This window comes from Oncorhynchus mykiss, chromosome 8 (genome assembly GCF_057628025.1).
Source record: "Oncorhynchus mykiss isolate SJ-2025 chromosome 8, ASM5762802v1, whole genome shotgun sequence".
NCBI lineage: Eukaryota > Metazoa > Chordata > Actinopteri > Salmoniformes > Salmonidae > Oncorhynchus > Oncorhynchus mykiss.
The window spans coordinates 72,053,776-72,079,417 of NC_143029.1; the positions used below are offsets into that span (position 1 = coordinate 72,053,776).

Sequence of the window (25,642 nt, forward strand, 5' to 3'; positions counted from 1 at the left end):
TAAATATATTGTATATTTAGATTATTCAAAGTGGCAACCCTTTGCCATAATGACAGCTTTGCACACTCTTGGCATTCTCTCAACCAGCTTCATGAGGTAGTCACCTGGAATGCATTTCAATTAACAGGTGTGCCTTGTTAAAAGTTAATTTGTGGAATTTCTTTCCTTCTTTATGTGTTTGGGCCAATCAGTCGTGTTGTGACAAGGTGGAGGTGGGGAGAGAACGTCAAGACTGTGCAAAGCTGTCATCAAGGCAAAGGGTGGCCACTTTGAAGAATATAAAATGTATTTTGATTTGATTTTTTGGGGTTACTACATGATTCCATATGTGTTATTTCATAGTTTTTATGTCTTCACTGTTATTCTACAATGTAGAAAATAGTAAAGGTAAAGAAAAACCCTTGAATGAGTAGGTGTGTCCAAACTTTTGACTGGTACTGTATACAATCCTCTCTGATCTACACAAGTGTCTAGGGGGTTAGTGGCTAGCTAGGGGACGGTTTGAACCAGCCACTCACCATGTTCCCTAGATGGGAACATGCATCCATATTACATCCATCAGTGGAGTCCAACCCCACGGCATGATAGAACCCCTTGAAGGCCACTCACCACGTTCCCTCTATGGGCCATTAGGATGGCAAAGTTGGTCAGGTGACTACAGGAACAGGTGGTGTGGCTCTTGTTGGTGTCCAGGAGCTTACAGCCCTGAGTGGACCAGTAGCCTATCATACTCCTCTCAGAGTAGTTCCAGAATGAGCAGTTGGGGTTGTCGTAGTGCTCCTTCTACAGAGCAGGACATTAAGAAATAAGAACATTGTTTCAGACAAATAGTTAACAGTTAGGGTTGTAGAAGTTCTCAATAAGCAACACATCATGAGGAAACCTTTTAAATGCCACAAACAATAACATTCTAAGCATTGTTTAAAACAAACTAACACATTACTTTAGAGTGCATATGCTTCTTACCTATATATAGATACTGTTATATATATATATATAGTCTAGTGAGTGTGTGTAGGAACGGTGCAGATCTACTAATCTGGGTAAGAGCCTAATAAAACTTGATTTGATTTATTTGTCTGTCATGCCAAGTGTAATTATACACAATTTCAGTAAATTATAAACAATTGCAGAATACCATGGCATAAACATGGTAGCATGTTCTATGTAAACTAACAAACGTATAACCGTGGGAGTTCCAGATGTACACAAGTATGGATATTTTACAGCCGCAGCGCAGTGCACAGTGCAGCTGTATCTTATGACATTGGTGTTGATCCTCCAACTACTAAAGACCACACTGCCATTTCCTTTCCCACTATTTCCCCCTGCACTGAACAACACCGCAGAATGACACTAGGGCTCCAGAGCTTTCTCAGGGGAAGGGGAACTCACGTCGAGATGCTCCAGGGTGAAGATGACGGGGTCAGACACGAACACACGGCTGGACTCCTTGGTGATGGAGGCGGCCAGGATGTGCGAGTTGACGGTCAGGTCTGAGAGGTTACGTCCTCCTCCTCGGAGCGTGGCGTTCTCTGTACTGAGGAACTGGCCCAGGTGCTTGTAGAGGACAAACACCAGCTTGGCCACACCTGGGGAAAAAACAGAATAAGATTTGCGGTGGCATTGTGAACGTATAAAATTGCTACTCATTTCTATCCTTTAGCCACTTTCTCAGTGAAGGACAATTATCGTTCAGCATGATCTCATTCATTCATTCATTCCCCCCTAGTTACCGTTTTTACTGTTGACTTTGACTGTGTTTGCAGACAGCTGAATGGAGGCTCCACCCTTGCTGGTCTGGGGGAACCTGAAGTCCTGCACCTGGCCGTCTGTACTGAGCACATACACATCCAGCACTGGAGAAGGACAAGGAGAGGGGGAGGTAGAGGAGGAGGAGGGAAAAAGGATTCAGGAATGTTGTTGGTAAACATTACTAAAAGATCACGTTTCAATCAATGATTTATAGATACACTAGATGACTATTAAGGGGTGCTGTGTTGAAGCCACCGTACCTCCATCTTGGCACTCCCCACAATTGTAAAAAATATTTTGGAAGCTATAGAAATGCACTCATTAATGTCTACATTCGTTTTTTGTATGCTTATTATTTTACAGACATCTTAATGCATACTTTTAATTATATTATGTGAGCTAAACATAAACATAAGAATATACAGTACCAGTCAAACGTTGCGACACACCTACTCATTCCAGAGTTTTTCTTTATCTTTTACTATTTTCTACATTGTAGAATAATAGGGATGACATCAAAACTATGAAATAACACATATAGAATCAAGTAGTAGCCAAAAAAGTGTTAAACAAATCAAAATAAACGTTATATTTGAGATTCTTCAAAGTAGCCACCATTTGCCTTAGTGACAGCTTTGCACACTCCTGGCATTCTCTCAACCAGCTTCATGAGGTAGTCCCCTGGAATGCATCTCAGTTAACAGGTGTGCCTTGTTAAAAGTTCATTTGTGGAATTTCTTTCTTTCTTAATGTGTTTGAGCCAATCAGCTGTTGTGACAAGGTAGGGGTGGTATACAGAAGATTGCCCTATTTGGTAAAAGACCAAGTCCATATTATGGCAAGAACAGCTATAAAAAAAAAATTAAAAAAAAAAAAAAAAAAAAAAATTGACAGTGCATCATTACTTTAAGACATGCGGGTCAGTCAATACCGAGAATGTCAAGAACTTTGAAAGTCTCTTCAAGTGCAGTCGCTAAAACCATCAAGCGCTATGATGAAACTGGCTCTCACGAGGACCGCCACAGGAAAGGAAGACCCAGGGTTACCTCTGCTGCAGGGGATAAGTTCATTAGAGTTACCAGCCTCAGAAATTGCAGCCCAAATAAATGCTTCACAGAGTTCAAGTAACAGACACATCTCAACATCAACTGTTCAGAGGAGACTGAGTGAAATCAGGCTTTCAAGGTCAAATTGCTGCAAAGAAACCACTAGTAAAGGACACCAATAATAAGAAGAGACTTGCTTGGGCCAAGAATCCTCAGCAATGGACATTAGACTGGTGGAAGTCTGTCCTTTGGTCTGATAAGTCCAAATTTGAGATTTTTGGTTCCATCCACTGTCTTTGTGAGATGCAGATTAGGTGAATGGATGTGGTTCCCACTGTGAAGAATGGAGGAGGAGGTGTGATGGTGCTTTGCTGGTGACAATGTCTGTGATTAATTTAGAATTCAGGGCCCACTTAACCAGCATGACTACCACAGCATTCTGCAGTGATACGCCATCCCATCTGGAAAAGCAGACAACAAGTGCTTAGCATATGTGGGAACACCTTCAAGACTGTTGGAAAAGCATTCCAGGTGAAGCTGGTTGAGAGAATGCCAAGAGTGTGCAAAGCTGTCACCAAGGCAAATGGTGGCTACTTTGAAGAATCTCAAATATAAAATAACACTTTCTTGGTTACTACATGATTCCATATGTGTTATTTCATAGTTTTGATGTCTTCACTATTATTCTACAATGTAGAAAATAGTAAAAATAAAGAGAAACCGTTGAATGAGTAATATTGTCGAATTCCATGTATTCCTATGGCGACCGGTGGCTTTAAAGCATCTCAACAGCCAATACATAGAATCAGCAATTATGGGTTTATATACATCATTGGTTTCAATTGCAACACACCGTGTTTAATAGAGCTCTGATATAAAGGTTGGGAAGGGTGAAACAAGAGAGCAGCCATGTCCAGTGTTCCTGCTACAGAATCCAATCAATATCCCATCCAGTGCTATTTACTCTCTCTCTCTCTCTCTCTCTCTCTCTCTCTCTCTCTCTCTCTCTCTCTCTCTCTCTCTCTCTCTCTCTCTCTCTCTCTCTCTCTCTCTCTCTCTCTCTCTCTCTCTCTCTCTCTCTCTCTCTCTCTCTCTCTCTCTCTCTCTCTCTCTCTCTCTCTCTCTCTCTCAAAGGAGAAATCTGTTGGAGAAATCTATTGTTGAGGCCTTGTGTGCTAAAAGCACTAACTATGCAAGTATTCATGGTGCAGTGTATAAGCTTTTCCTTATCTACTTCTATTTACCATTTACTGAGAAAGAGTTAAGGCATGGTTAGAGGATATAGCTACCATATAGAATATGAAATTATTCAATTGATTTCTTAGATTTTCCATAAGGAGACTGGACAGCTCATCTTGCAAGGCGAGCGGGGAACTCATAACCATGGAACAAAGAGGCTTGTGTGGGGAAATGACAGTTCACTGCACAAAGCTGACTTAAATGAATGAGATCACATTGCTAATAAACTGCCTGTGAGAACATATTAGCTTGCCTGGCGCTGAGCGAGACATCAAACCTCCTACTGTGACTTCAACTAAATGTGGTCTTTTTAAAAACCACTTTGCCTTTCTCCTGGAGGAATAGCTGTCCAGGTTATTTTTCTGTGTCTAGAATGAGAAGCCCACGGAAACTAACATCAGTATCTTTCTACAGAATGGTTGTGAATGTTAACTTCCACTTCCTTGGACATAACAAACATGTTGTAAAAAAGCACATTTTACTACTGAGGTCAAAGTAATTTTCTTCCAAGACAGGGTCACAGTTCAATTAAAATTATAATTAAACTGTGGATTGCAACTGGCAGACGTGTCTGTCTCGTTTTTCCTTTTTTATGAGTGACGGACAGGGAGGGTAGAGAGAAGAAAATAAACATACTGATATTGTCTGCAGGCACTTTGACTACAGCGGGCTCAATCAGGTTGTCGGCAAGGACGAAGGCTCCTTCCTCCAGGGTATCCAGTAACATGGTGGCGGCGTGCGTTTGCTCCGTGGAATTCATGTCTTCCCAGGACTTCAGGGCTTCCGGCCTCAGGAGGTTGTCAACCGTATCCACAATGGCCTGTATCCGTGGAAACAAATGTCAGAGTTTGTTGCTTTTTTATACCTCATAAATTCTACAACTGTCTGCAGCAGAAAGGGGGCACGGAAGGCATGTTATGCAGATAGCAAGCAAGGACAAGCAAATCAACATCAACAAGTAAACACTTTAATAAATAAGGTCACTGGCATTATAGGATGATATGAAGATACATTTAAATTAAAACATCACTTAAAGATGGCATGGCGGTCACAGAATATAAACTAAAGGAAGTTGTCTCCCCACTTCCCTGGTTTAGACCCATGTATTTTCTTTTGAATAACAAAACTGTGCCAGAGGGGAAGTTGGAACACAAACCAAATGTTTTTCAAATGAATGGAGCAGTTCCTTCTCAATACTGCTCTCTTAGTTCCTGTTCTTAAACATCTTACTTTTCCCAAAGAACAATTATCTTCCTCTTCCCTAACAATGAATATATTCCATAACAGGATCTGGTGATAATGGCCTTGAAATGTGCAGTTTTTCCTTCCTTGAGGCGAAAATGGTATCAAAAAACGAAATGCATTTGTTTCTTGGGTAGCAGTCGAAGTAAAGATGGGGATATTTCTGCTTGTTTTCAATGGCAATATTTTCATTTCCTGCTTGGCTGATAAGCAGTAAGTAAGCAAAACATTCCAAACCTTCTAGAAAAAGTATCATATTTTGATCAAAATGGAGGTCCCTGTGACCCTGTGCAGGAGAGTTCATGACTCCCATGTAGCTTAGCATATCTATATTCACACAGCAGCACTAATGCTAGCCCCACTGACGACTCCCATGTAGTTAAGCATATCTATATCCACACAGCATCGCTAACGCTAGCCCCACTGACGACTCTTATGTAGCTTAACATATCCATAGCCACACAGAAACGCTAGGCTAGCCCCACAGATAAACATAGCCATTGGCATAATTACCCCACAAATCCATATCAACCCATGGCCCAATAAACCAGAGACAATTTAACCACAGGTGCCATTAACCACAGCAGAGGTCCAGGCTACACTATAGTGGTAATTAGGAAATAAAAAAGTCACTCACTGTACCAATTAGTGCAAAGCTGTGATTATCATCCACACACACACACACACACACACACACACACACACACACACACACACACACACACACACACTAATTGACCATAGGCACAATTACTCTGTTGCCTGGATTAACCATTGGGGGGGATTAAACACAATAATTTATACATACACTAGATGACTGATGCGGGTGCTGTGTTGAAGCCCTGTGCCTCCATCTTACCACTCCCCCACCAATGTAAAAATAAAATATTGGAAGCTATAGATAAGCATTTCTAATATCTATATTCGTTTTTGCCACATTTATTTTATTACAGACTTAATGCATACTTCTAAATTGTTTTATGTGAGCTAAAAAAATAATCTTTAAAGTAGGAGTTTAACATTACGAATGTTGCTGTCCCCAGTACAAGAACAAAAAATACATGTCCTTGAAACATTTAATTGAAATATCGTAGAATTCCATTCATTCCTATGGAGGACTGCTCCTACTGGGGAGTACCAATACATTGCATCAGCAATCCAGGGTTTATATACATCATTGATTAAACCCAGTAGTCCCTCGCTATCAAACCAGACTGATGATTAACCAATCACCACAACATGTAAACAGACTACACAGCATGGCTACCATTATTACCTAGAGCTATGATAAGCCTACAGTCCAGCTCTGAATCAGATGCCTATAGTGTCTGTTTGTGTCTCTCTATGGGGGAGTGCTGACCCTTCAGATGGGATAGATAGAGCCTCTGTTAAGGACCACACACACAACATCTAACGTTGATCTGACGTTCATTCGGACGCGCTGTGCTTTAGGGAACACCCGCTGTTGGATGTCTGACTGCGCAAATTAGAGCAGGCACTGTTCAGAGGTGATAATTACTCTCGGCCGGCAAACGCTATTGGTGTGTCCTTTATTGGAGTGTGATGGGGGAGTCAGAGCGGGGATAGGGAGGATAGGAGAGAGGAAGAGAGTCAGAGAGGAGAGGAGAGGGGGGTCAGAGAGGGGATAGGGAGGATAGGAGAGAGGAAGAGAGTCAGAGAGGAGAGGAGAGAGGGGTCAGAGAGGGGATAGGGAGGATAGGAGAGAGGAAGAGAGTCAGAGAGGAGAGGAGAGGGGGGTCAGAGAGGGGATAGGGAGGATAGGAGAGAGGTAGAGAGTCAGAGAGGAGAGGAGAGGGGGGTCAGAGAGGGGATAGGGAGGATAGGAGAGAGGTAGAGAGTCAGAGAGGAGGGGGTGTCAGAGAGGGGATAGGAGAGAGGTAGAGAGTCGGAGAGGAGAGGGGGGTCGGAGAGGGGGTAGGGAGGATAGGAGAGAGGTAGAGAGTCAGAGAGGAGAGGGGGGTCAGAGAGGTGATAGGGAGGATAGGAGAGGTAGAGAGTCAGAGAGGATAGGAGAGGGGGGTCAGAGAGGGGATAGGGAGGATAGGAGAGAGGTAGAGAGTCAGAGAAGAGAGGGGGTCAGAGAGGGGGTAGAGAGGATAGGAGAGAGGTAGAGAGTCAGAGAGGAGAGGAGAGGGGTGTCAGAGAGGGGATAGGGAGGATAGGAGAGAGGTAGAGAGTCAGAGAGGAGAGGGTGTCAGAGAGAGGATAGGAGGTAGAGAGTCAGAGAGGAGAGGGGTGTCAGATAGGGAGGATAGGAGAGAGGTAGAGAGTCAGAGAGGAGAGGAGAGGGGTGTCCGAGAGAGGAGAGGGTAGTGTCAGAGTAGCAGTAGTGATCACAAGTCTAGGACCATTACACCCCAGACAAACAGAGAAACACTCAACGGTCCTCCCTCCTGGTGAGAACCCCCTTGTAGGCTTGAAGGAGGAAGAAAAAATGAAACAAATTCATGTTTCTAATTTGTGACAGTGTTAAAATAAAATAAAAACTGTTCTGATTGTGTCCTCTTTTATTCTCGCCTGGGTGGAGGTTGCACAACGCAACAATCACAAGGGTGTTACCCAAGATGCCCCACAGTGAACAGGACATTCTTGGGTGGTGGTGGTGCTGATGATTTCACTAACATTGTCTATTGATGGATGGTGATGCATAAAGAAGACAGCCTTAAATCAAGTTAACAGAGACATATCCCCATTTTTCACAGTAAAAGAAACCACAGTAAAAACAGCCCTAACTCTTCATGTTGAAGATTGCTCCGACCAGTCAAACAGAGACTGATGAGAGAAACACAAGAGATCTGAGAAGGCTGGTTTGTGCTGTGTAAGACAGGCCCACTTTGTGTTTACGCCAGAGCCCTTTCTTTCAACAGGACCTGCTCTCAGATTATAAACTCAGAGCAAAGGAAAATGACATGGAGAGAGAAAGGAATTAAAAGACCCAACATCCGATATGAACACAAACACATTAATTGGACTGAACACGAATCCACCAGACAAACACAAAAATGTCAGCAAGAGGAAGAACATGGAGACGCTGAGAATGGTAAAGTGTAAGCAAGTGAAAAACTGGGTACACTGCCACTTTGATCACACTTACGGGTGACAGGGAGGTACAATTACGGCCGTGGGAAGGCAATTACTCATACAACGCACAAGGAGCAGACAGGAGATGGAGGGATGGAGAGGGGGGGGATGGAGAGAGAGATAAGTGATAGGAGAGATATTAAAGATAAGCCAAGACATATTGACTGACAGACAGGCAGGCAGATAGACAAACAGACAGGTGAGTCGAGAGGTAGAGAGATGGATGGGCATACCGACAGGCTAAAAGACACACAGGCAGATAGACAGGCTGGCAGATGGACAAACAGACAGGTGAGTCGAGAGGTAGAGAGATGGATGGGCATACCGACAGGCTAATAGACACACAGGCAGATAGACAGGCTGGCAGATGGACAAACAGACAGGTGAGTCGAGAGGTAGAGAGATGGATGGGCATACCGACAGGCTAATAGACACACAGGCAGAAAGACAGGCTGGCAGATGGACAAACAGACAGGTGAGTCGAGAGGTAGAGAGATGGATGGGCATACCGACAGGCTAATAGACACACAGGCAGATAGACAGGCTGGCAGATGGACAAGCAGAGAGACAGGTGGACACGTTGTGCATACAGACAAGCCAACAGATAATCACAGACGGACAGACAGCCACAGGCATAACACCAATGCTACTGAGCATACTGTGGACACTTTAAGAGGTAAAAGTGTCTATGTGGAACCAGCAGGTATACAGTACCTTCATATATGCCCTGCATGTCCTCTCTCTCTTTTGAAGCTTTTTAACACAAAGAGAAGATCAAGAGAAACACTATTAGGAAGCAAAATGCTTAGGGGAAAGAAAGAGGATCGTCTGTGTCTTTAGAAAACACCTATCCTAAAATACACCACTTACCCAACTCCAATCAGGAAGGAAATTAGAATATATAAACCTTATGTTAGGTAGATGAAATAAGAAGCTCACAATATATTATGGAGCACATTGTAAATGTGTTTCGGAAGCTGTATCTGAATATGTATCTAGCTTACATAACTACAAGGTCCTGGCTGGCAGAGACAAGGCTGCACAGCATTGCGTTGTAGAGGGGGAATTGCTGAGATTAAATTCCTATGCTTTGCATTAACGATGCTTTATAAAGCATCGAGACAATAAACAAAGCCAGAGGGGGTCATTTGGATTCCATGGCACTGAGGTTATAACAGTCTGCCAGCTCTGGGGTTTATTTAGAGGCTTAGTTGGCCTGTCTCGGTCTCAGTCAAAAGAGACGGATTCATTATTCCCACAGCCAGCTAAATTGTGGCTGAAGGAGTGTAGCATTGTGCTGTTGTAAGACAGTACAGTTAGAACATAGACAGAAAGGTTCAGTCTAGGACTAGCTACGAAGGGAACAAAGAAAACACTACGGATGTGCCTTTTGGTCCAAATCCACTTTGCTTTCACCTTTGCGTTCTGAATAGCACTGTAAAACTGTCATTCATTTCTATGACTGTGGAAGTTAGGCCTTAAGATTCCTGCTTGTACCTTTCACTCAGAGAGACATGGTAAGTGCTCTGGAGGAGGGAAGGCAGCTCTGTTCTTGCCTGTCTGGTGGTAGAGAGGAGAGTTATTCTTTGTGTTGGCTAGCGGGGGGCTACTATCCATTAGCTCTTAGAGCTGCCAGGTGAGAAAGCTGCATTTCAGAACCCAGTAATTTCTAGGAAAAGGTGGAGCTAGGGGCTGGAAGAATAAGCTCCCTCCTTACCCTCAGCGACAGCTCCCCCTCAGGGCTGGGGATGCCTTACCCCCTCCCTCCTTACCCTCAGCCACAGCTCCCCCTCAGGGCTGGGGATGCCTTACCCCCTCCCTCCTTACCCTCAGCCACAGCTCCCCCTCAGGGCTGGGGATGCCTTACCCCCTCCTCCCCCTCACCTGGAGAAAGACTTGTGGTTGTGGAGGGGTGGGTGGGGGTTGGGGTTGGGGTTAAATGAGTGACTCATAATTCACTTTTTATTTTTATTTATTTTTTATGTTTCTTCGTACCAAGTGAAATTATGTAACGTGATTGCCAGATCAATTTGTTTATTTTAAGCTTAAAACGGCTTTATACAAGTAACTTATCTTAAGGTAAATTATCTTGAAAATGACATTTAAAACATATAAATGACTTGTATAAAGCCTTGTTTAGATTAAAATAACAGAATGATCTGCCAATGACGTTAGATAATTTAGCTTGGTACAAAGAAACATAAAACAAGTGACTTATCACTCCAAATAACTTATTTAGGCTTGATTGGAATGAACTTTCTGCAGTGAGACGACCTTGAGGAGAGCAGGGAATACTACCTACCTAGATACAGTGCCTTGCGAAAGTATTCGGCCCCCTTGAACTTTGCGACCTTTTGCCACATTTCAGGCTTCAAACATAAATATATAAAACTGTATTTTTTTGTGAAGAATCAACAACAAGTGGGACACAATCATGAAGTGGAACGACATTTATTGGATATTTCAAACTTTTTTAACAAATCAAAAACTGAAAAATTGGGCGTGCAAAATTATTCAGCCCCTTTACTTTCAGTGCAGCAAACTCTCTCCAGAAGTTCAGTGAGGATCTCTGAATGATCCAATGTTGACCTAAATGACTAATGATGATAAATACAATCCACCTGTGTGTAATCAAGTCTCCGTATAAATGCACCTGCACTGTGATAGTCTCAGAGGTCCGTTAAAAGCGCAGAGAGCATCATGAAGAACAAGGAACACACCAGGCAGGTCCGAGATACTGTTGTGAAGAAGTTTAAAGCCGGATTTGGATTCAAAAAGATTTCCCAAGCTTTAAACATCCCAAGGAGCACTGTGCAAGCGATAATATTGAAATGGAAGGAGTATCAGACCACTGCAAATCTACCAAGACCTGGCCGTCCCTCTAAACTTTCAGCTCATACAAGGAGAAGACTGATCAGAGATGCAGCCAAGAGGCGCATGATCACTCTGGATGAACTGCAGAGATCTACAGCTGAGGTGGGAGACTCTGTCCATAGGACAACAATCAGTCGTATATTGCACAAATCTGGCCTTTATGGAAGAGTGGCAAGAAGAAAGCCATTTCTTAAAGATATCCATAAAAAGTGTTGTTTAAAGTTTGCCACAAGCCACCTGGGAGACACACCAAACATGTGGAAGAAGGTGCTCTGGTCAGATGAAACCAAAATTGAACTTTTTGGCAACAATGCAAAACGTTATGTTTGGCGTAAAAGCAACACAGCTCATCACCCTGAACACACCATCCCCACTGTCAAACATGGTGGTGGCAGCATCAAGGTTTGGGCCTGCTTTTCTTTAGCAGGGACAGGGAAGATGGTTAAAATTGATGGGAAGATGGATGGAGCCAAATACAGGACCATTCTGGAAGAAAACCTGATGGAGTCTGCAAAAGACCTAAGACTGGGAGGGAGATTTGTCTTCCAACAAGACAATGATCCAAAACATAAAGCAAAATCTACAATGGAATGGTTCAAAAATAAACATATCCAGGTGTTAGAATGGCCAAGTCAAAGTCCAGACCTGAATCCAATCGAGAATCTGTGGAAAGAACTGAAAACTGCTGTTCACAAATGCTCTTCATCCAACCTCACTGAGCTCGAGCTGTTTTGCAAGGAGGAATGGGGAAAAAATTCAGTCTCTCGATGTGCAAAACTGATAGAGACATACGCCAAGCGACTTACAGCTGTAATCGCAGCAAAAGGTGGCGCTACAAAGTATTAACTTAAGGGGGCTGAATAATTTTGCACGCCCAATTTTTCAGTTTTTGATTTGTTAAAAAGTTTGAAATATCCAATAAATGTCGTTCCACTTCATGATTGTGTCCCACTTGTTGTTGATTCTTCACAAAAAAATACAGTTTTATATCTTTATGTTTGAAGCCTGAAATGTGGCAAAAGGTCGCAAAGTTCAAGGGGGCCGAATACTTTCGCAAGGCACTGTATATACACGCATGTTCATACAGTATATGGCACTCGTATTAACTAGCCTACCTGGGGTCACATACAGTGCGTTCAGAAAGTATTCAGACCCCTTCACTTTCTCCACATTTTGTTATGTTACAGCCTTATTCTATAATGGATTAAATAAAATAAAAATCTCATCAATCTACAAACAATACCCTATAATGACAAAGCCAAAAGTATTCAGACGCTTTGCTATGAGACTTGAAATTGAGCTCAGGTGCGTCCTGTTTCCATTGATCACCCTTGAGATGTTTCTACAATTTGATTGGAGTCCATCTGTGTTAAATTAAATTGATTGGACATGTTTTGGAAAGGCCCACACCTGTCTAGATAAGGTCCCACAGTTGACAGTGCATATCAGAGCAAAAACCAAGCAATGAGGTCGAAGGAACTGTCCATAGAGCTCAGAGACAGGACTGTGGCGAGGCACAGATCTGGGGAAGGGTACCAAAACATTTCTGCAGCTCCCCAAGAACACAGTGGCCTCCATCATTCTTAAATGGAAGAAGTTTGGAACCTCCAAGACTCTTCCTAGAGCTGGCCGCCTGGCCAAACTGAGCAATCTGAGCAAAAATGCCGAAATTGTTGCAACTCCTATTACTAGCCTGTTCAACCTCTCTTTTGTATCGTCTGAGATTCCCATAGATTGGAAAGCTGCCGCGGTCATCCCCCTCTTCAAAGGGGGTGACACTGTAGACCCAAACTGTTATAGACCTATATCCATCCTACAATGCCTTTCTAAAGTCTTCGAAAGCCAAGTTAACAAACAGATTACTGACAATTTCGAATCTCACCGTACCTTCTCCGCTATGCAATCTGGTTTCAGAGCTGGTCAAGGGAGCACCTCAGCCACGCTCAAGGTCCTAAACGATACCATAACCGCCATCGATAAGAGACATTACTGTGCAGCCGTATTCATCGACCTGGCCAAGGCTTTCGACTGATTGCCTCGCCTGGTTCACCAACTACCTCTCTGATAGAGTTCAGTGTGTCAAATCGGAGGGCCTGTTGTCCGGACCTCTGGCAGTCTCTATGGGGGTGCCACAGGGTTCAATTCTCGGGCTGACTCTTTTCTCTGTATATATCAATGATGTCGCTCTTGCTGCTGGTGAGTCTCTGATCCACCTCTACGCAGACGACACCATTCTGTATACCACTGGCCCTTCTTTGGACACTGTGTTAACTAACCTCCAGACTAGCTTCAATGTCATACAACACTCCTTCCGTGGCCTCCAACTGCTCTTAAATGCTAGTAAAACTAAATGCATGCTCTTCAACCGATCGCTGCCCGCACCTGCCCGCCCGTCAAGCATCACTACTCTGGACGGTTCTGACTTAGAATATGTGGACAACTACAAATACCTAGGTGTCTGGTTAGACTGTAAACTCTCTTTCCAGACTCGCATTAAGCATCTCCAATGCAAAATTACATCTAGAATCGGCTTCCTACTTAGCAACAAAGCCTCCTTCACTCATGCTGCCAAACATACCCTCGTAATACTGACCATCCTACCGATCCTCGACTTCGGCGATGTCATTTACAAAATAGCCTCCAACACCCTACTCAACAAATTGGATGCAGTCTATCACAGTGCCATCCGTTTTGTCACCAAACCCCATATACTACCCACCACTGCGACCTGTACGCTCTCGTTGGATGGCCCTCGCTTCATACTCGTCACCAAACCCACTGGCTCCAGGTCATCTACAAGTCTCTGCTAGGTAAAGCCCCACCTTATCTCAGTTCACTGGTCACCATAGCAGCACCCACCCGTAACATGCGCTCCAGGAGGTATATCTCACTGGTCACCCACAAAGCCAATTCTTCCTTTGGCCGCCTTTCCTTCCAGTTCACTGCTGCCAATGACTGGAACGAACTGCAAAAAACACTGAGGCTGGAGACTCATATCTCCCTCACTAGCTTTAAGCACCAGCTGTCAGAGCAGCTCACAGATCACCGCACCTGTAAATTACCTCATCCCCATACTGTATTTATTTATTTATTTATCTTGCTCCTTTGCACCCCAGTATCTCTACTTGCACATTCATCTTCTGCACATCCTACCATTCCAGTGTTTAATTGCTAGATTGTAATTACTTTGCCATCATGGCCTATTTATTGCCTTTACCTCTCTTATTCTACCTCATTTGCACATGCTGTATATAGATTTTTCTACTGTATTATTGATTGTATGTTTATTTATTCCATGTGTAACTTTGTGTTGTTGTATGTGTTGAACTGCTTTGCTTTATCTTGGCCAGGTCGCAGTTGCAAATGAGAACTTGTTCTCAACTAACCTACCTGGTTAAATAAAGGTGAAATGATTTGTTTTTGTTCATCGGGGGGGGCCTTGGGACAGGGAGGTGACCAAGAACTTGATGGTCACTATGACATAGCTCCAGAGTTCCTCTGTGGAGATGGGAGAACCTTCCAGAAGGACAATCATCTCTGTAGCACTCTACCAATCAGGTATTTATGGTACAGTGGCCAGACGGAAGCCACTCCTCAGTAAAAGGCACATGACAGCCCGCTTGGAGTTGGCCAAAACGCACCTAAAGGACACTCAGACTAGACAACAAGATTGTCTGGTCTGATGAAACCAAGATTGGCCTGATTGAAAAGCGCCACGTCTGGAGGAAACCTGGCACCATCCCTATGGTGAAGCATGGTGGTGGCAGCATCGTGCTGTGGGGATGTTTTCAGTGGATCTTTCAGGGAGACTAGTCAGGATCAAGGGAATGATGAACAGAGCAAAGTACAGAGAGATCCTTGATGAAAACCTTCTCCAGAGTGCTCAGGACCTCAGATTGGGGCGAAGGTTCACCTTCCTACAGGACAATGACCCTAAGCACACAGTCAAGACAACGCAGGAGTGGCTTCGGGACAAGAATGTCAGAGCCCGGACTTGAACCCGATCAAACATCTCTGTAGAGACCAGAAAATAGCTGTGCAGTGACACTCCCCATCCAACCTAACAGAGCTTGAGGGGATCTGCATAGAAGAATGGGAGAAACTCCCCAAATACAGATGTGCCAAGCTTGTAGCATCATATCCAAGAAGACTCGATGCTGTAATTGCTGGCAAAGGTGCTTCAACAAAGTACTGAGTAAAGGGTCTGAATACTTATGTATATATATATTGTATAAATAACATTTCAAAAACAGTTTATGGACTATTGTGTGTAGATTGGGGAAAAAACTATTGAATCCATTTTAGAATGAGGCTGTGACGTAACAAAATGTGGGAAAAGTCAAGGGGTCTGAATACTTTCTGAAGACACTGTATTATTTTATATTACCTTGTTGAAGCTCCGCCCGGCCGAATCCTTTTCGCTAGGCCGTAGCTCCTGGAGCTGAGCATCCAGGATGTCAACCAGCTGTTCCATGAGACGCACTGATGAGCTGACGTCACCGGCGAACACCGGGCCCTGTGTGTGGTGGGCCAGCTCATTGGCTAGGTTAGCCGCGTTCTCCCCACTACGGATCTAGAGTTGGAGGGAAAAAACGTAAATATTAATGGACTGTTTAAGCTTTTAATTACTTGTTTCTTACTAAATACAGATGTAAGATCTGGATTTGGTCACTCTTTTGTTGCTGCAACTTTTCCTGCGCCGGAGGAAATGCATAAATTCACTGAAAACCCACACTAACACACAGTTATATTAACAGTATTCCACTTTCCATGCAGCCTCATTTTGACCAGATAATAGCCTAACCACCTGAAACACTTTGGACTAAAGGTTCAAATCTGGTTTCTGCAGGATTATTTAGTTGTGACAATACAGGTCAAATGAAGATCCTACATCTGTACCTGGAATGTGGTACGTTAACTATGTGATAACAATGGATACTGCTGATTTAATGTGGAGAAAGGAAGAAAAACAGCACAGCAGGAAAAGGCTCGGGGTCATTGGTGCAACGCCTCTGGAGGATCGGCATCCCAGTGTCAGACCAGTATACAAGTAATGTATCATATACCGATTAAAACTCAAATCAATATTAATGTTGCAAGCTATAGGCTACAGAGAGCAATTCAAAGTGTCAGAGAATTTTTTTTTACAGAGAAAAGTGCATTGAATGTGTATTTTTGATCTAGAAGTCATGCAGGGGAATACAGAATGAATGGGCAAACCGCGTCTTTAGTGTTGCAACCAACAAGATGCTAATACAGACACAGATACACTTTTCCCTTTCAGATAAAGAAGTAGAGAAAAGTTGGTGTTTTGTTCCTTCCCTCCCTGCCACCCAGGAGCTATGAGAGGACACTGCTGACCAACCTTTTGTGCCACTTGAGCGACCCAGTGGGAGGTACAGTTGCTGAGGTCGGGTCCCTTTGGGTTCCAGGTCCCCCCTGCTACCGTGCAGAGGTAGGAGGCGATGCCTGGAGAAACACACAACAAACAACAGTTACACAACCCTCTATTGTCTGTTTCTATTGTGTATTGAACAGTATGTGTGCATTTATTTGTGTAACTTTTTGTGATGTTGCTGAGCACTGCCATCTTGAATACACGGTTATATCCCCTGCAAATGAGATTGTATGACAATGAGAATAGGCTGTTTAAATAAAGGTTCAATAGAAATAAATGAAACCGAGCCAGGACATCTCTTTGTCCTGCTCCTGCTCCTCTTACTTACCTGGCTTCTCTAGAGCAGGACAAACAATTGACTGAGGGCAGCCATGGTAAAATAAATAAAATTAATAATTAAGTATGATGTGAAACATGTAGGAAGATTACCAGCTTTGTGATATCTAACTGAGTGGACACTACACAGTGAGAGATTCTCATACATTTCAGCTGTATACTGTAGGAATCACGGGTTGCCAATGAATAAAATGCTCTGTATCATATATATATATTACTGCATTCTTGTCAACAATGAACAGTGTTGCCATAGTCTTACTACCTATTGGTACACCTTCATATCCGACATGTCTGCATTCCATACATTCCATTTCCATATGATTGAAATAACAGTAACTCACCCCCCTCATGCCACCTACTGTTTTTTATCTTCCTATATTGTCTGTTTTGACAGTTCATTCATGGAACTATTTACTATTTGGAAGTATTAGCATATTGTAGGTAATGAACATTACATCTTGGCACATTGTTTAACATATGGAAGGCTATATGAAAGACAATGTGTCAACACACTAACATGTTCATACAGAGGAACACACACACACACACACACACACCCTCCCTCCCGGTTCCTGATAGTACCTCTGGTTCCTTTGGGGCAGGGTCTTTCCACTGTGGCTCCAGTGTGTGTCTGGGGCCAGGAGATACCCCTCATCATCCCTCCCTCACAGAAGCGCCTGGGGGTGGGAGGGATCTCTGGGGTGGTGGGGTCAGCTGTACCATGGGGGTCCTCCGCTGGTTTACCCGCCTCTCTCTCTCTCCCATCCCTGGGGTCTGCTGGAACTGTGGTGTCGACTGGGACCTTGACCATGGTGGTGGTGATGATAGTGGTGGTCTCAGGCAGGGCCGAGGAGAGGGAGACGTCTTCTATAGTTGGCACTAGGAGGAGAGCAGAGAGAAAAGTGGAGGTTATAGCTTTAATAAAACCCAGCCTTACATTGAACTCCCTCTATACCTTTCAGACATACATCAGATATAACAGTCAGCAGGGAAAGTTCAAGGTACTTTCAGTGTTTTAGTTCCACACCGCTTGGAGGGATGGCTGCTCTATGCTCTACTGAGTCACGTCTACTGCAGAGTCTACAGCAGCACTCAGGTATTACTCCACACTACTCCTACTCTCTCTGTTCTGTTAGGAGGAGGAAACCTGTAAACACTACACTATCTCAGCTATTTTAAACCTTTACCCAATCTTGAAAATAACAGGAGGACAGGTAGTGTAGCAGCATCTGCCTGGCCTGGCTCTGCCCAGCAGTGATGTCCTTCGTGAGGGAGAGTCAGTACCGTAGGCTGATTAATGTCAACAAGGAAGACAAAGTCTGTCTGCATTTGACTATTTTCTCCTCCCTTTCATCTCTCCCCTTGATAAAGCCGGTGTAAGAAAACTAAAACTGGAATGCTCTGGGCAAAAACCATACATCAGCTATAATGCTCAGCTGCTGTATTCAATGTACAGCTATAAAGAACATCTGTGCGTGTGTGTGTGTGTGTGTGTTGTGGTCACCAAGAAGGTGTGGTCTCTAGGCCTTTTCTACAGTGTCTACCCAAGAAAATAGATATAAAAGAATAAAGAGAAAACAGTATATGCATACAGCCTGCGTATGAGCATGATGACTACACTGACTGCCTCTTGCCTGACTGATTATATATCACAGCCACACGATTTCTAGCGCTGATAAGAGGTGGCTTCCCACAAGGTCTGCTACTCTGAGAGTCCTGCAGTGCAGTCTTCAGAGGCCCAGGGAACAGGCAATATCATGCTATCTGATGCTCCATCATCAGACTCATATCTCCATTTCTACCTGAATGGTGACAATGCCCACATTTAGCGTCTGGGCTCTGGAGAGACTCGTCGTCTTTGTTTTGTGTTTCTGTTTCAGTGGAATATTGAAGTTCATAACAATGTCCTGTCTGTGTCTGTCTGTGCTAAGGGAAAAAAGAGCTGAAAGTGCATAACCAACAATACATTAAATCTAGCATGACGCGGTTCTCAGAAAAAGAGGGGGGGGGGGGTAAAAAGGGTCCCAGGCAGCGACACATTTCTATTTAGAAATGTCAGGCAGGATCAGTCAGCCGTGTGGCAGTGTTGTTGTGTTATGACATTTCACTCAATGACCTTTTCTCCCATGGCAGAAGCAGTGTTTAATTGGGCCGTACTCATTCCTTCATTGTGCGTCCGTCTGTCTGTCAGCCACGCACTCAATTGCTCGTTCACACATTTCTGAGCACTAAGTAACTATGCAAATGACACATGTCCAGTTTATTGTTGTGAGAACAGATGTTGAGAGGAGCTTATAATCTGAACAAAAATATAAAAGGCAACATGCAACAATTTCATAAATTTTACTGAATTACAGTTCATATGAGGAAATCAGTCACTTAAAATAAATTCATTAGGCCCTAATCTATGGATTTCACCAGACTGGGGAGCCAGGCTAAAACCAATCAGAATTAGTTTTCCCCCGAAAAAGGGCTTTATTACAGACGGAGATACTGGGCTGGCATGGTTATACGTGGTCTGCGGTTGTGGGGCCGGACGTACTGTCAAATTCTCTAAAACTACGTTGAAGGCAGCTTATGGTAGAGAAATTAACATTAAAAACATTTTTTTTTTTTTTGTGGGATTTTGTATTTCCGCTCATGACACATGGGACCAACACTTTACATGTTGCGCTTATAATTCTGTTCAGTGTAACTCCCTGTCTCTCTCTCTCTCTACCACTCTTTCTGTCCCTCATTCTGTCCCTATCCCAAGTGGCTGTGAGAAACTAAATGCTTACGGAAACTGCAAAATACCAGCATACTGAGAAAAACACTCATACCGCAGTGTCACTATTCTCTGTGCACCAGTCTAATGTACGCTCTAGAGACTATTATAGCTATTGATGTGCACTGGAATTCTGATTTAGTTGTAATTTGGAAGTGCCTGAGTGTGAGCCCCTGACTACCTCCTTTCTACAGCGATAGACAGATGAAGGGGGAAAAATGGAGAGAAAAAACAACAACTAAAGAAATAGAATCTAAACCACTTGTCAAAGAGGCCCATTTTCCTGTTACATTTCTCTTGATGTCTCCATCCACCGCCCGGACACACACTACAATTTTCTTTTGATTATGATGAGCCATTTCACCAATGGCGGTTGAAAGCCGTGTGTCCTCTGCTAGCACTCAGCCCAAAGAGGGGCCATCTCAATTAGCTGTCATTTCACTCAAAAGCCTAAAGGTTCAATTCAGCTCTTTTTATCTCAATATCAAATCATTTCTGGGTAACAATTAAGTACCTTACTGTGATTATTTTTGACCGTTTTAATTTTAAAACAAACAAAAATATACTCTTAGCAAATAGCAATATCTCAAGCAAGAATTTAGCTAGGAGTGTCTGGGAGTGGTCTGAGTGGGGAGGGGAAAACTGAACACTAGCTGTGATTGGCAGAGAACTGGTTTGGAACTCCTTCTTATAGGAACTCATTTACCGCCTGCTGATGTCAACAGGCAGGCCAAAACTCCCTCCCAAACAGCTCTTACACTAAAAGGGCATTATCATAATTTTCACAATTTCACAGTATAATTCCAACCTCATAAGCCCAATTCATATGGGATTCATTTTACTGGGGAAGATAATTACATAACTCTATGTGCACAAGCACAAATCACCAGATCTGTATTTTTTTAAGTCAAGTTCTTCCACACGATCTCGACAAACCATTTCTGTATGGAGCTGGCTTTGTGTACGGGGGCATTGTTATGCTGAAACAGGAAAGGGCCTTCTCCAAACTGTTGCCACAACAGTTCTTGTGCTGACGTTGTTTCCAGAAGCAGTTTGGAACTCGATAGTGAGTGTTGCAACCAAGGACAGATGATTTTTACGATCTACGCGCTTCCGCACTCGGTGGTCCACTTGGTGGTCCACCTTCCACTTTGCGGCTGAGCCGTTGTTGCTCCGATACGTTTCCAGTTCACAATAACAGCATTTACGGGGCAGCTCTAGCAGGGCAGAAATTTGACAAACTGACTTGTTGGAAAGGTGGCATCCTATGACGGTGACACGTTGAAAGTCACTGAGCTCTTCAGTACGGCCATTCTACTGACAATGTTTGTCTATGGAGACTGCATGGCTGTGTCATCGATCCACTAATTTGAAGGTTTGTATACATAGTGTATGAAGGGAATGCATGTTTTAACTTTCACAGTGAATGCTTTCCTTTCTAAGTTTTGTGCCAATGAATTGAACATCAGCAAATGCGTCAGTAAAATATATTGCGCCTATTTAATGCAACCCTTGCGGTTAATTGATCGTTAAGCAGCATTTACAACTGAGCTTCATTTGGGGGAAATGACAAGTTCCCTTTCTCATCCATAGCCTAAAAACACATCTCAAGTACAAGTGCACTGTTTAGTTCACATCTGCAGGCTGGGGTGATTAAGAACGTCTTCTACTGCGGATAGCAAAAATATGATCATATTTTGGCGACAGTATACCAAAGATGGTTTGGTATGGTTTAGAAACTTGGGAGCCAAGCTGGAGTTATCAGTGTATCCTGTTAACACCTAGACATGTTGAAATATCTCCAGGCCTAGAATAAAAACCTCCAGGCTTCAGTAATAACTGTCAATTTATTTAAAAAACTGTCCGTTTGTAAAGAATTTATCCCATCCGAATCATCCTCTGAAATAACAGACATTCTGGGGTAATAATTACGTAACAAAGTTCTCTAGTAATACCATAGAGATAGATAGAGGACTAATCGTTGTATCTGTGCCACTATAGCGCAGCGCCACTGAGGAAATCTCCATTTTGAAGTAGTACAATTTGTTCTTCATGATTGGCTAATCCCTCCTGGTGACATGCTTGGACATAACTCCAAACAGGGTCACCAAGAGGGATCAACCAATGAATTTGGAAGTCTCACCCAGTTGACTACATTAAAATGGTGGAAGCCCTCAATGGAGCCCCCTTGCTAATATGGCCTTTTGGCCACTAGAGGCCTCAATCATTCTCTATGACTAATACTAGTCCAGTGCGAATAGGACTACAGTGTGAAAAATATAAAAACACAGGAAATCACGTTTTTGACTGCACTGGGCCTTTAAAGTTTCTCTTGGTGGGAGGCAGAAGCCTAGGACACTCTGGGTGGCATATGTTTAATCTGTGATAAATAACACAAGGTGCTCAGGGGCTGACAGCAGTATAATATTTTTTTTTAGGAAGTTCTGAAAACTGAATAGAAGTAACTAGATAGAATGGAATCAAGTGCAGGACACTGGGAAAGCAAAGGGAATACTGTCCACTGAAAAACGTGTCCAAACTAGATACAGCTAAATAGAATGAACTAGACACAATCCATCGCAAATAGAAGGGATCTTTGAGGATGGAGGAAAGGGTTAATTAAGCATAAGTAATACTCTTCACTAAAATTCAAGATGATAAATGAAGATAAAGTTCCACATTTTAACATCTTTCCAAAAATGAAATAATAATGAAATAAACCATGATACGATGATCAGAGGCATAGCTATGCTGTTTGTCTAAGACAGCTATTTCCGTTAAAGGCCTAGTCTCCCCCCCGCCCCCCCCCTCATAAAAGCCAGATTCCCCATGGCTCTGGAGTCTAGACATGTTTGCCATTATCTCTGAAGAATTGGGAAAACGACGTGAAGGTTATCTAAGAAAGTTTGAGAGGGAAACAGCATAATAATGGGCTATCACCATCAGTGTGTCTGTGGTCTGGAAGAATCAGACATCTTCTGACTTCTGCAGAAACAACTTACTTCAGTCTTTACCACAATTTAAGGTTTGTTTTGAAATCAATGATTGTTGAAATGAAAGGGTTGATTAAATAGTCGACCGACTGAAAGTAAAATGTAAAATACCGAGTGCCACTATATCAGCGTAACGATATAGCCAAATAATTAAGCTAAGTCTCAGTGCACTTCCAAAACTCTGAATCCTCCTAACTTCAAACTTGAGGGCGTTATGACATTATCTTAATTCACACAGTATTTGTCTAAGTGTGAATCTGGCCACCTACGTGGACTGCAATAAGAAGACAAAACAGCCTGTACCAAACTGTTGGATGTCACGCCAACGCACCACCATCCTACACTGCAACACCATGAATAAGGAATGGTGTGAGGGTGAGTGTGTCTGAATATCTTAAACTTAAAGGAAGTAAACAGCAGTACTTGTGAGCCACAGTTTTGGTGTTGCTTTTTTGAAGATCCCTACGCCAGTAGCTAATGATAGAGAAACAACAACACCCAGAAGACATGAATATTACATTAGTTTGTTTTTATGCCGTCTCACCCTGCTCTGCTCGAGCCTATGTGAGGCGCTTATGTGAACATCGGTCCTGTGTAGCTAGTAGCTTCGGTAATGGGTCTAAGTGAACCACCTGGTCACATACGGTAGCCTTTTTATACTGCCTTGGGAAGACTGTTTTTTCCAGACTTTGCCTTTAGTACAATTTGGAATAAATGATGGGTCTTCCTGGCAGAAATGGGCAGAAATTACTGCCATCACACAGTGGATGAAGTGAATAAGTGAAAGGTGTAGGTTGTTTTCTTCCTAGTGTGTGCTTATTACCTGTATTTAATGGACTATGGCAAATACCACGTCGAGCATCGGAGTTCTATTGCTGTGTGCGTTCTTGACACTTGTTCTTAAAGATCAGGAGACAGAAAAGGCCCTGCCACTGCCAGCCAGACAGGTTCTGGAGCTAAGTGTTCGGATTTACACAAGTTCAAAATGAATGACACCCCATACCTCCGGCAGCGACACCAGCCCATGGACCCACTTTGATAGAAAAAAGGGAGGTGGCTAGCAGCACAAGCAAAAAACATACTGTATTATTTCATGTTCACTTCAGCGATCAACAGCCTCTCTTCCAGTTCTTTAAATGTCCACTTGAACAAGTCAAAATATTACTATCCACTAATCATGAAGTCAGACTCATGAAGACTTGTGCCATGTCAACAAGAGGAACAAATGGAGTTGTTCCAACCATACGCTTGGCACCTTGATCCAGGACACACACACACACACACACACACCTCGACCCTGGTCAGCATGAATCTCCTTGCTGATCCACCAAGTGGCATGGACCAACTCATGAGATCTGGGTAAATATTCCCTTTGAGCTTTCTACTCTTAGAAGCGCAGAAACAATCTCCAAAGCCTCACTGTGTGTCTGTCACAATACAATGTATTAATGAGCCCAGCAAGTGCTTCTTCATCATGCCACACTTCAATGTTTAAAAAACATCTAAATCAATATGCATAGCTGAGTTTTATAAGCAGCCATATTGAATGAGCCGAATGTAGATATATTAGCAAGCTTTGTAAGGCAGAATAAGATTTAAGCCATTAGAAGATTTAAGCCACTTACTAGCCTTTTCCAAGTTCATGTACAGATGTAGGATCTTCATTTGATTACCCTGTTGCAGGAGAACTTTGCTGCAATTCAGGAAACGTAAGACTAGTGTACTTGAGGTTTAAAAAGGCTTCTGAACCCCTACAAAAATGTTAATTAATTATAATCCACATAATAATAAACATTTCCTGTTGCTGCAGGATTGCTTTCCAGCTGTAGCAAACTGTCTCAAATTAAGATCCTACATCTGTATGCAGTGGCATGGTCTTCCTTCTGCCGGTGTCGTCGGATCTCTTCGTGTGGCTTAACCCAACATTTCTCCAGCGGCACTGCTCCTCTCATTCAAGCCATGAATTTAACGCTCAAATTTAATGCTTCTCAGATCAATGCTACCTCAAAAGCAAATTAATGTTCTCCCTTCGTTACTTTGAAATGCTCCTGGCAATTATAGTCTCCCCTGATTAGTCTTTTGAATTCACTGGACCGAGACCCAAGTCGATGTCTTTGAGGCATCTCAGACAATACCTTCTAAGTGTCAATACAAATGTTGTAATGGGCGACACTAAGGGATGCATTTTATTGGCACGTCGGAGCAAGACAATCTCTTAAATAGTGAGTCTTCTACTTCGGAGTTCGAACCATCAAAATATTGATCACTGGTGTGGTGTCTGAGTGTTGAGAACCTATGTGTTTAAAAACTCATATCCCTGTAGTGAATTCAAATGAATACTTGAAGAGTGTTCAATATATATTTGAGGAATTAGACAGGTATCAAATACATAACATGTTTTTTTTTATTTTTTATTTTATTTTTTTTTACATAGTAACACAAAAAAAGTATTTTAAAAATATATATATAAAAATACTACATAAAGATTTTTAAACATACAATTACACACACAAACAAGTTTACATACACCTTAGCCAAGTACATTTAAAACTCAGTATTTCACAATTCCTGACATTTAATCCTAGTAAACATTCCCCGTCTTAGGTCAGTTTAGATCACCACTTTATTTTAAGAATGTGAAATGTCAGAATAACAGTAGGGAGAATTACTTATTTCAGCTTTAATTTCTTTCATCACATTCCCAGTGGGTCAGAAGTTTACATACACTCAATTAGTATTTGGTAACATTTCCTTTAAATTGTTTAACTTGGGTCAAACGTTTCGGGTAGCCTTCCACAAGCTTCCCACAATAAGTTGGGTGAATTTTGGCCCATTCCTCCTGACAGAGCTGGTGTACCTGAGTCAGGTTTGTAGGCCTCCTTGCTCGCAC

General features: G+C 42.8%; 1 protein-coding gene across 8 annotated transcripts in view; it reads right to left on the bottom strand.

Moving 5' to 3' along the window:
* LOC110530452 (adhesion G protein-coupled receptor L2) overlaps positions 1 to 25,642 on the bottom strand; it is a 149,572-nt gene that overhangs the window by 41,722 nt on the left and 82,208 nt on the right. For 5 of the 8 annotated variants that reach the window (XR_016482582.1, XM_036986081.2, XM_036986073.2 and 2 more), the window contains exons 6-13: positions 17,575 to 17,871; positions 16,624 to 16,727; positions 15,646 to 15,831; positions 9,099 to 9,137; positions 4,677 to 4,860; positions 1,737 to 1,859; positions 1,396 to 1,592; positions 610 to 783 (exon numbers count right to left, since the gene is read on the bottom strand). Coding sequence is in view for 7 of the 8 variants with exons in the window: in XM_036986081.2 (XP_036841976.2) it covers positions 610 to 783; positions 1,396 to 1,592; positions 1,737 to 1,859; positions 4,677 to 4,860; positions 9,099 to 9,137; positions 15,646 to 15,831; positions 16,624 to 16,727; positions 17,575 to 17,871 (1,304 nt within the window). In the remaining variant the exon portion in view is untranslated. The remainder of the gene's footprint in view (positions 1 to 609; positions 784 to 1,395; positions 1,593 to 1,736; positions 1,860 to 4,676; positions 4,861 to 9,098; positions 9,138 to 15,645; positions 15,832 to 16,623; positions 16,728 to 17,574; positions 17,872 to 25,642) is intronic. The other 3 variants (XM_036986080.2, XM_036986075.2, XM_090182463.1) reach the window with 1 other exon arrangement.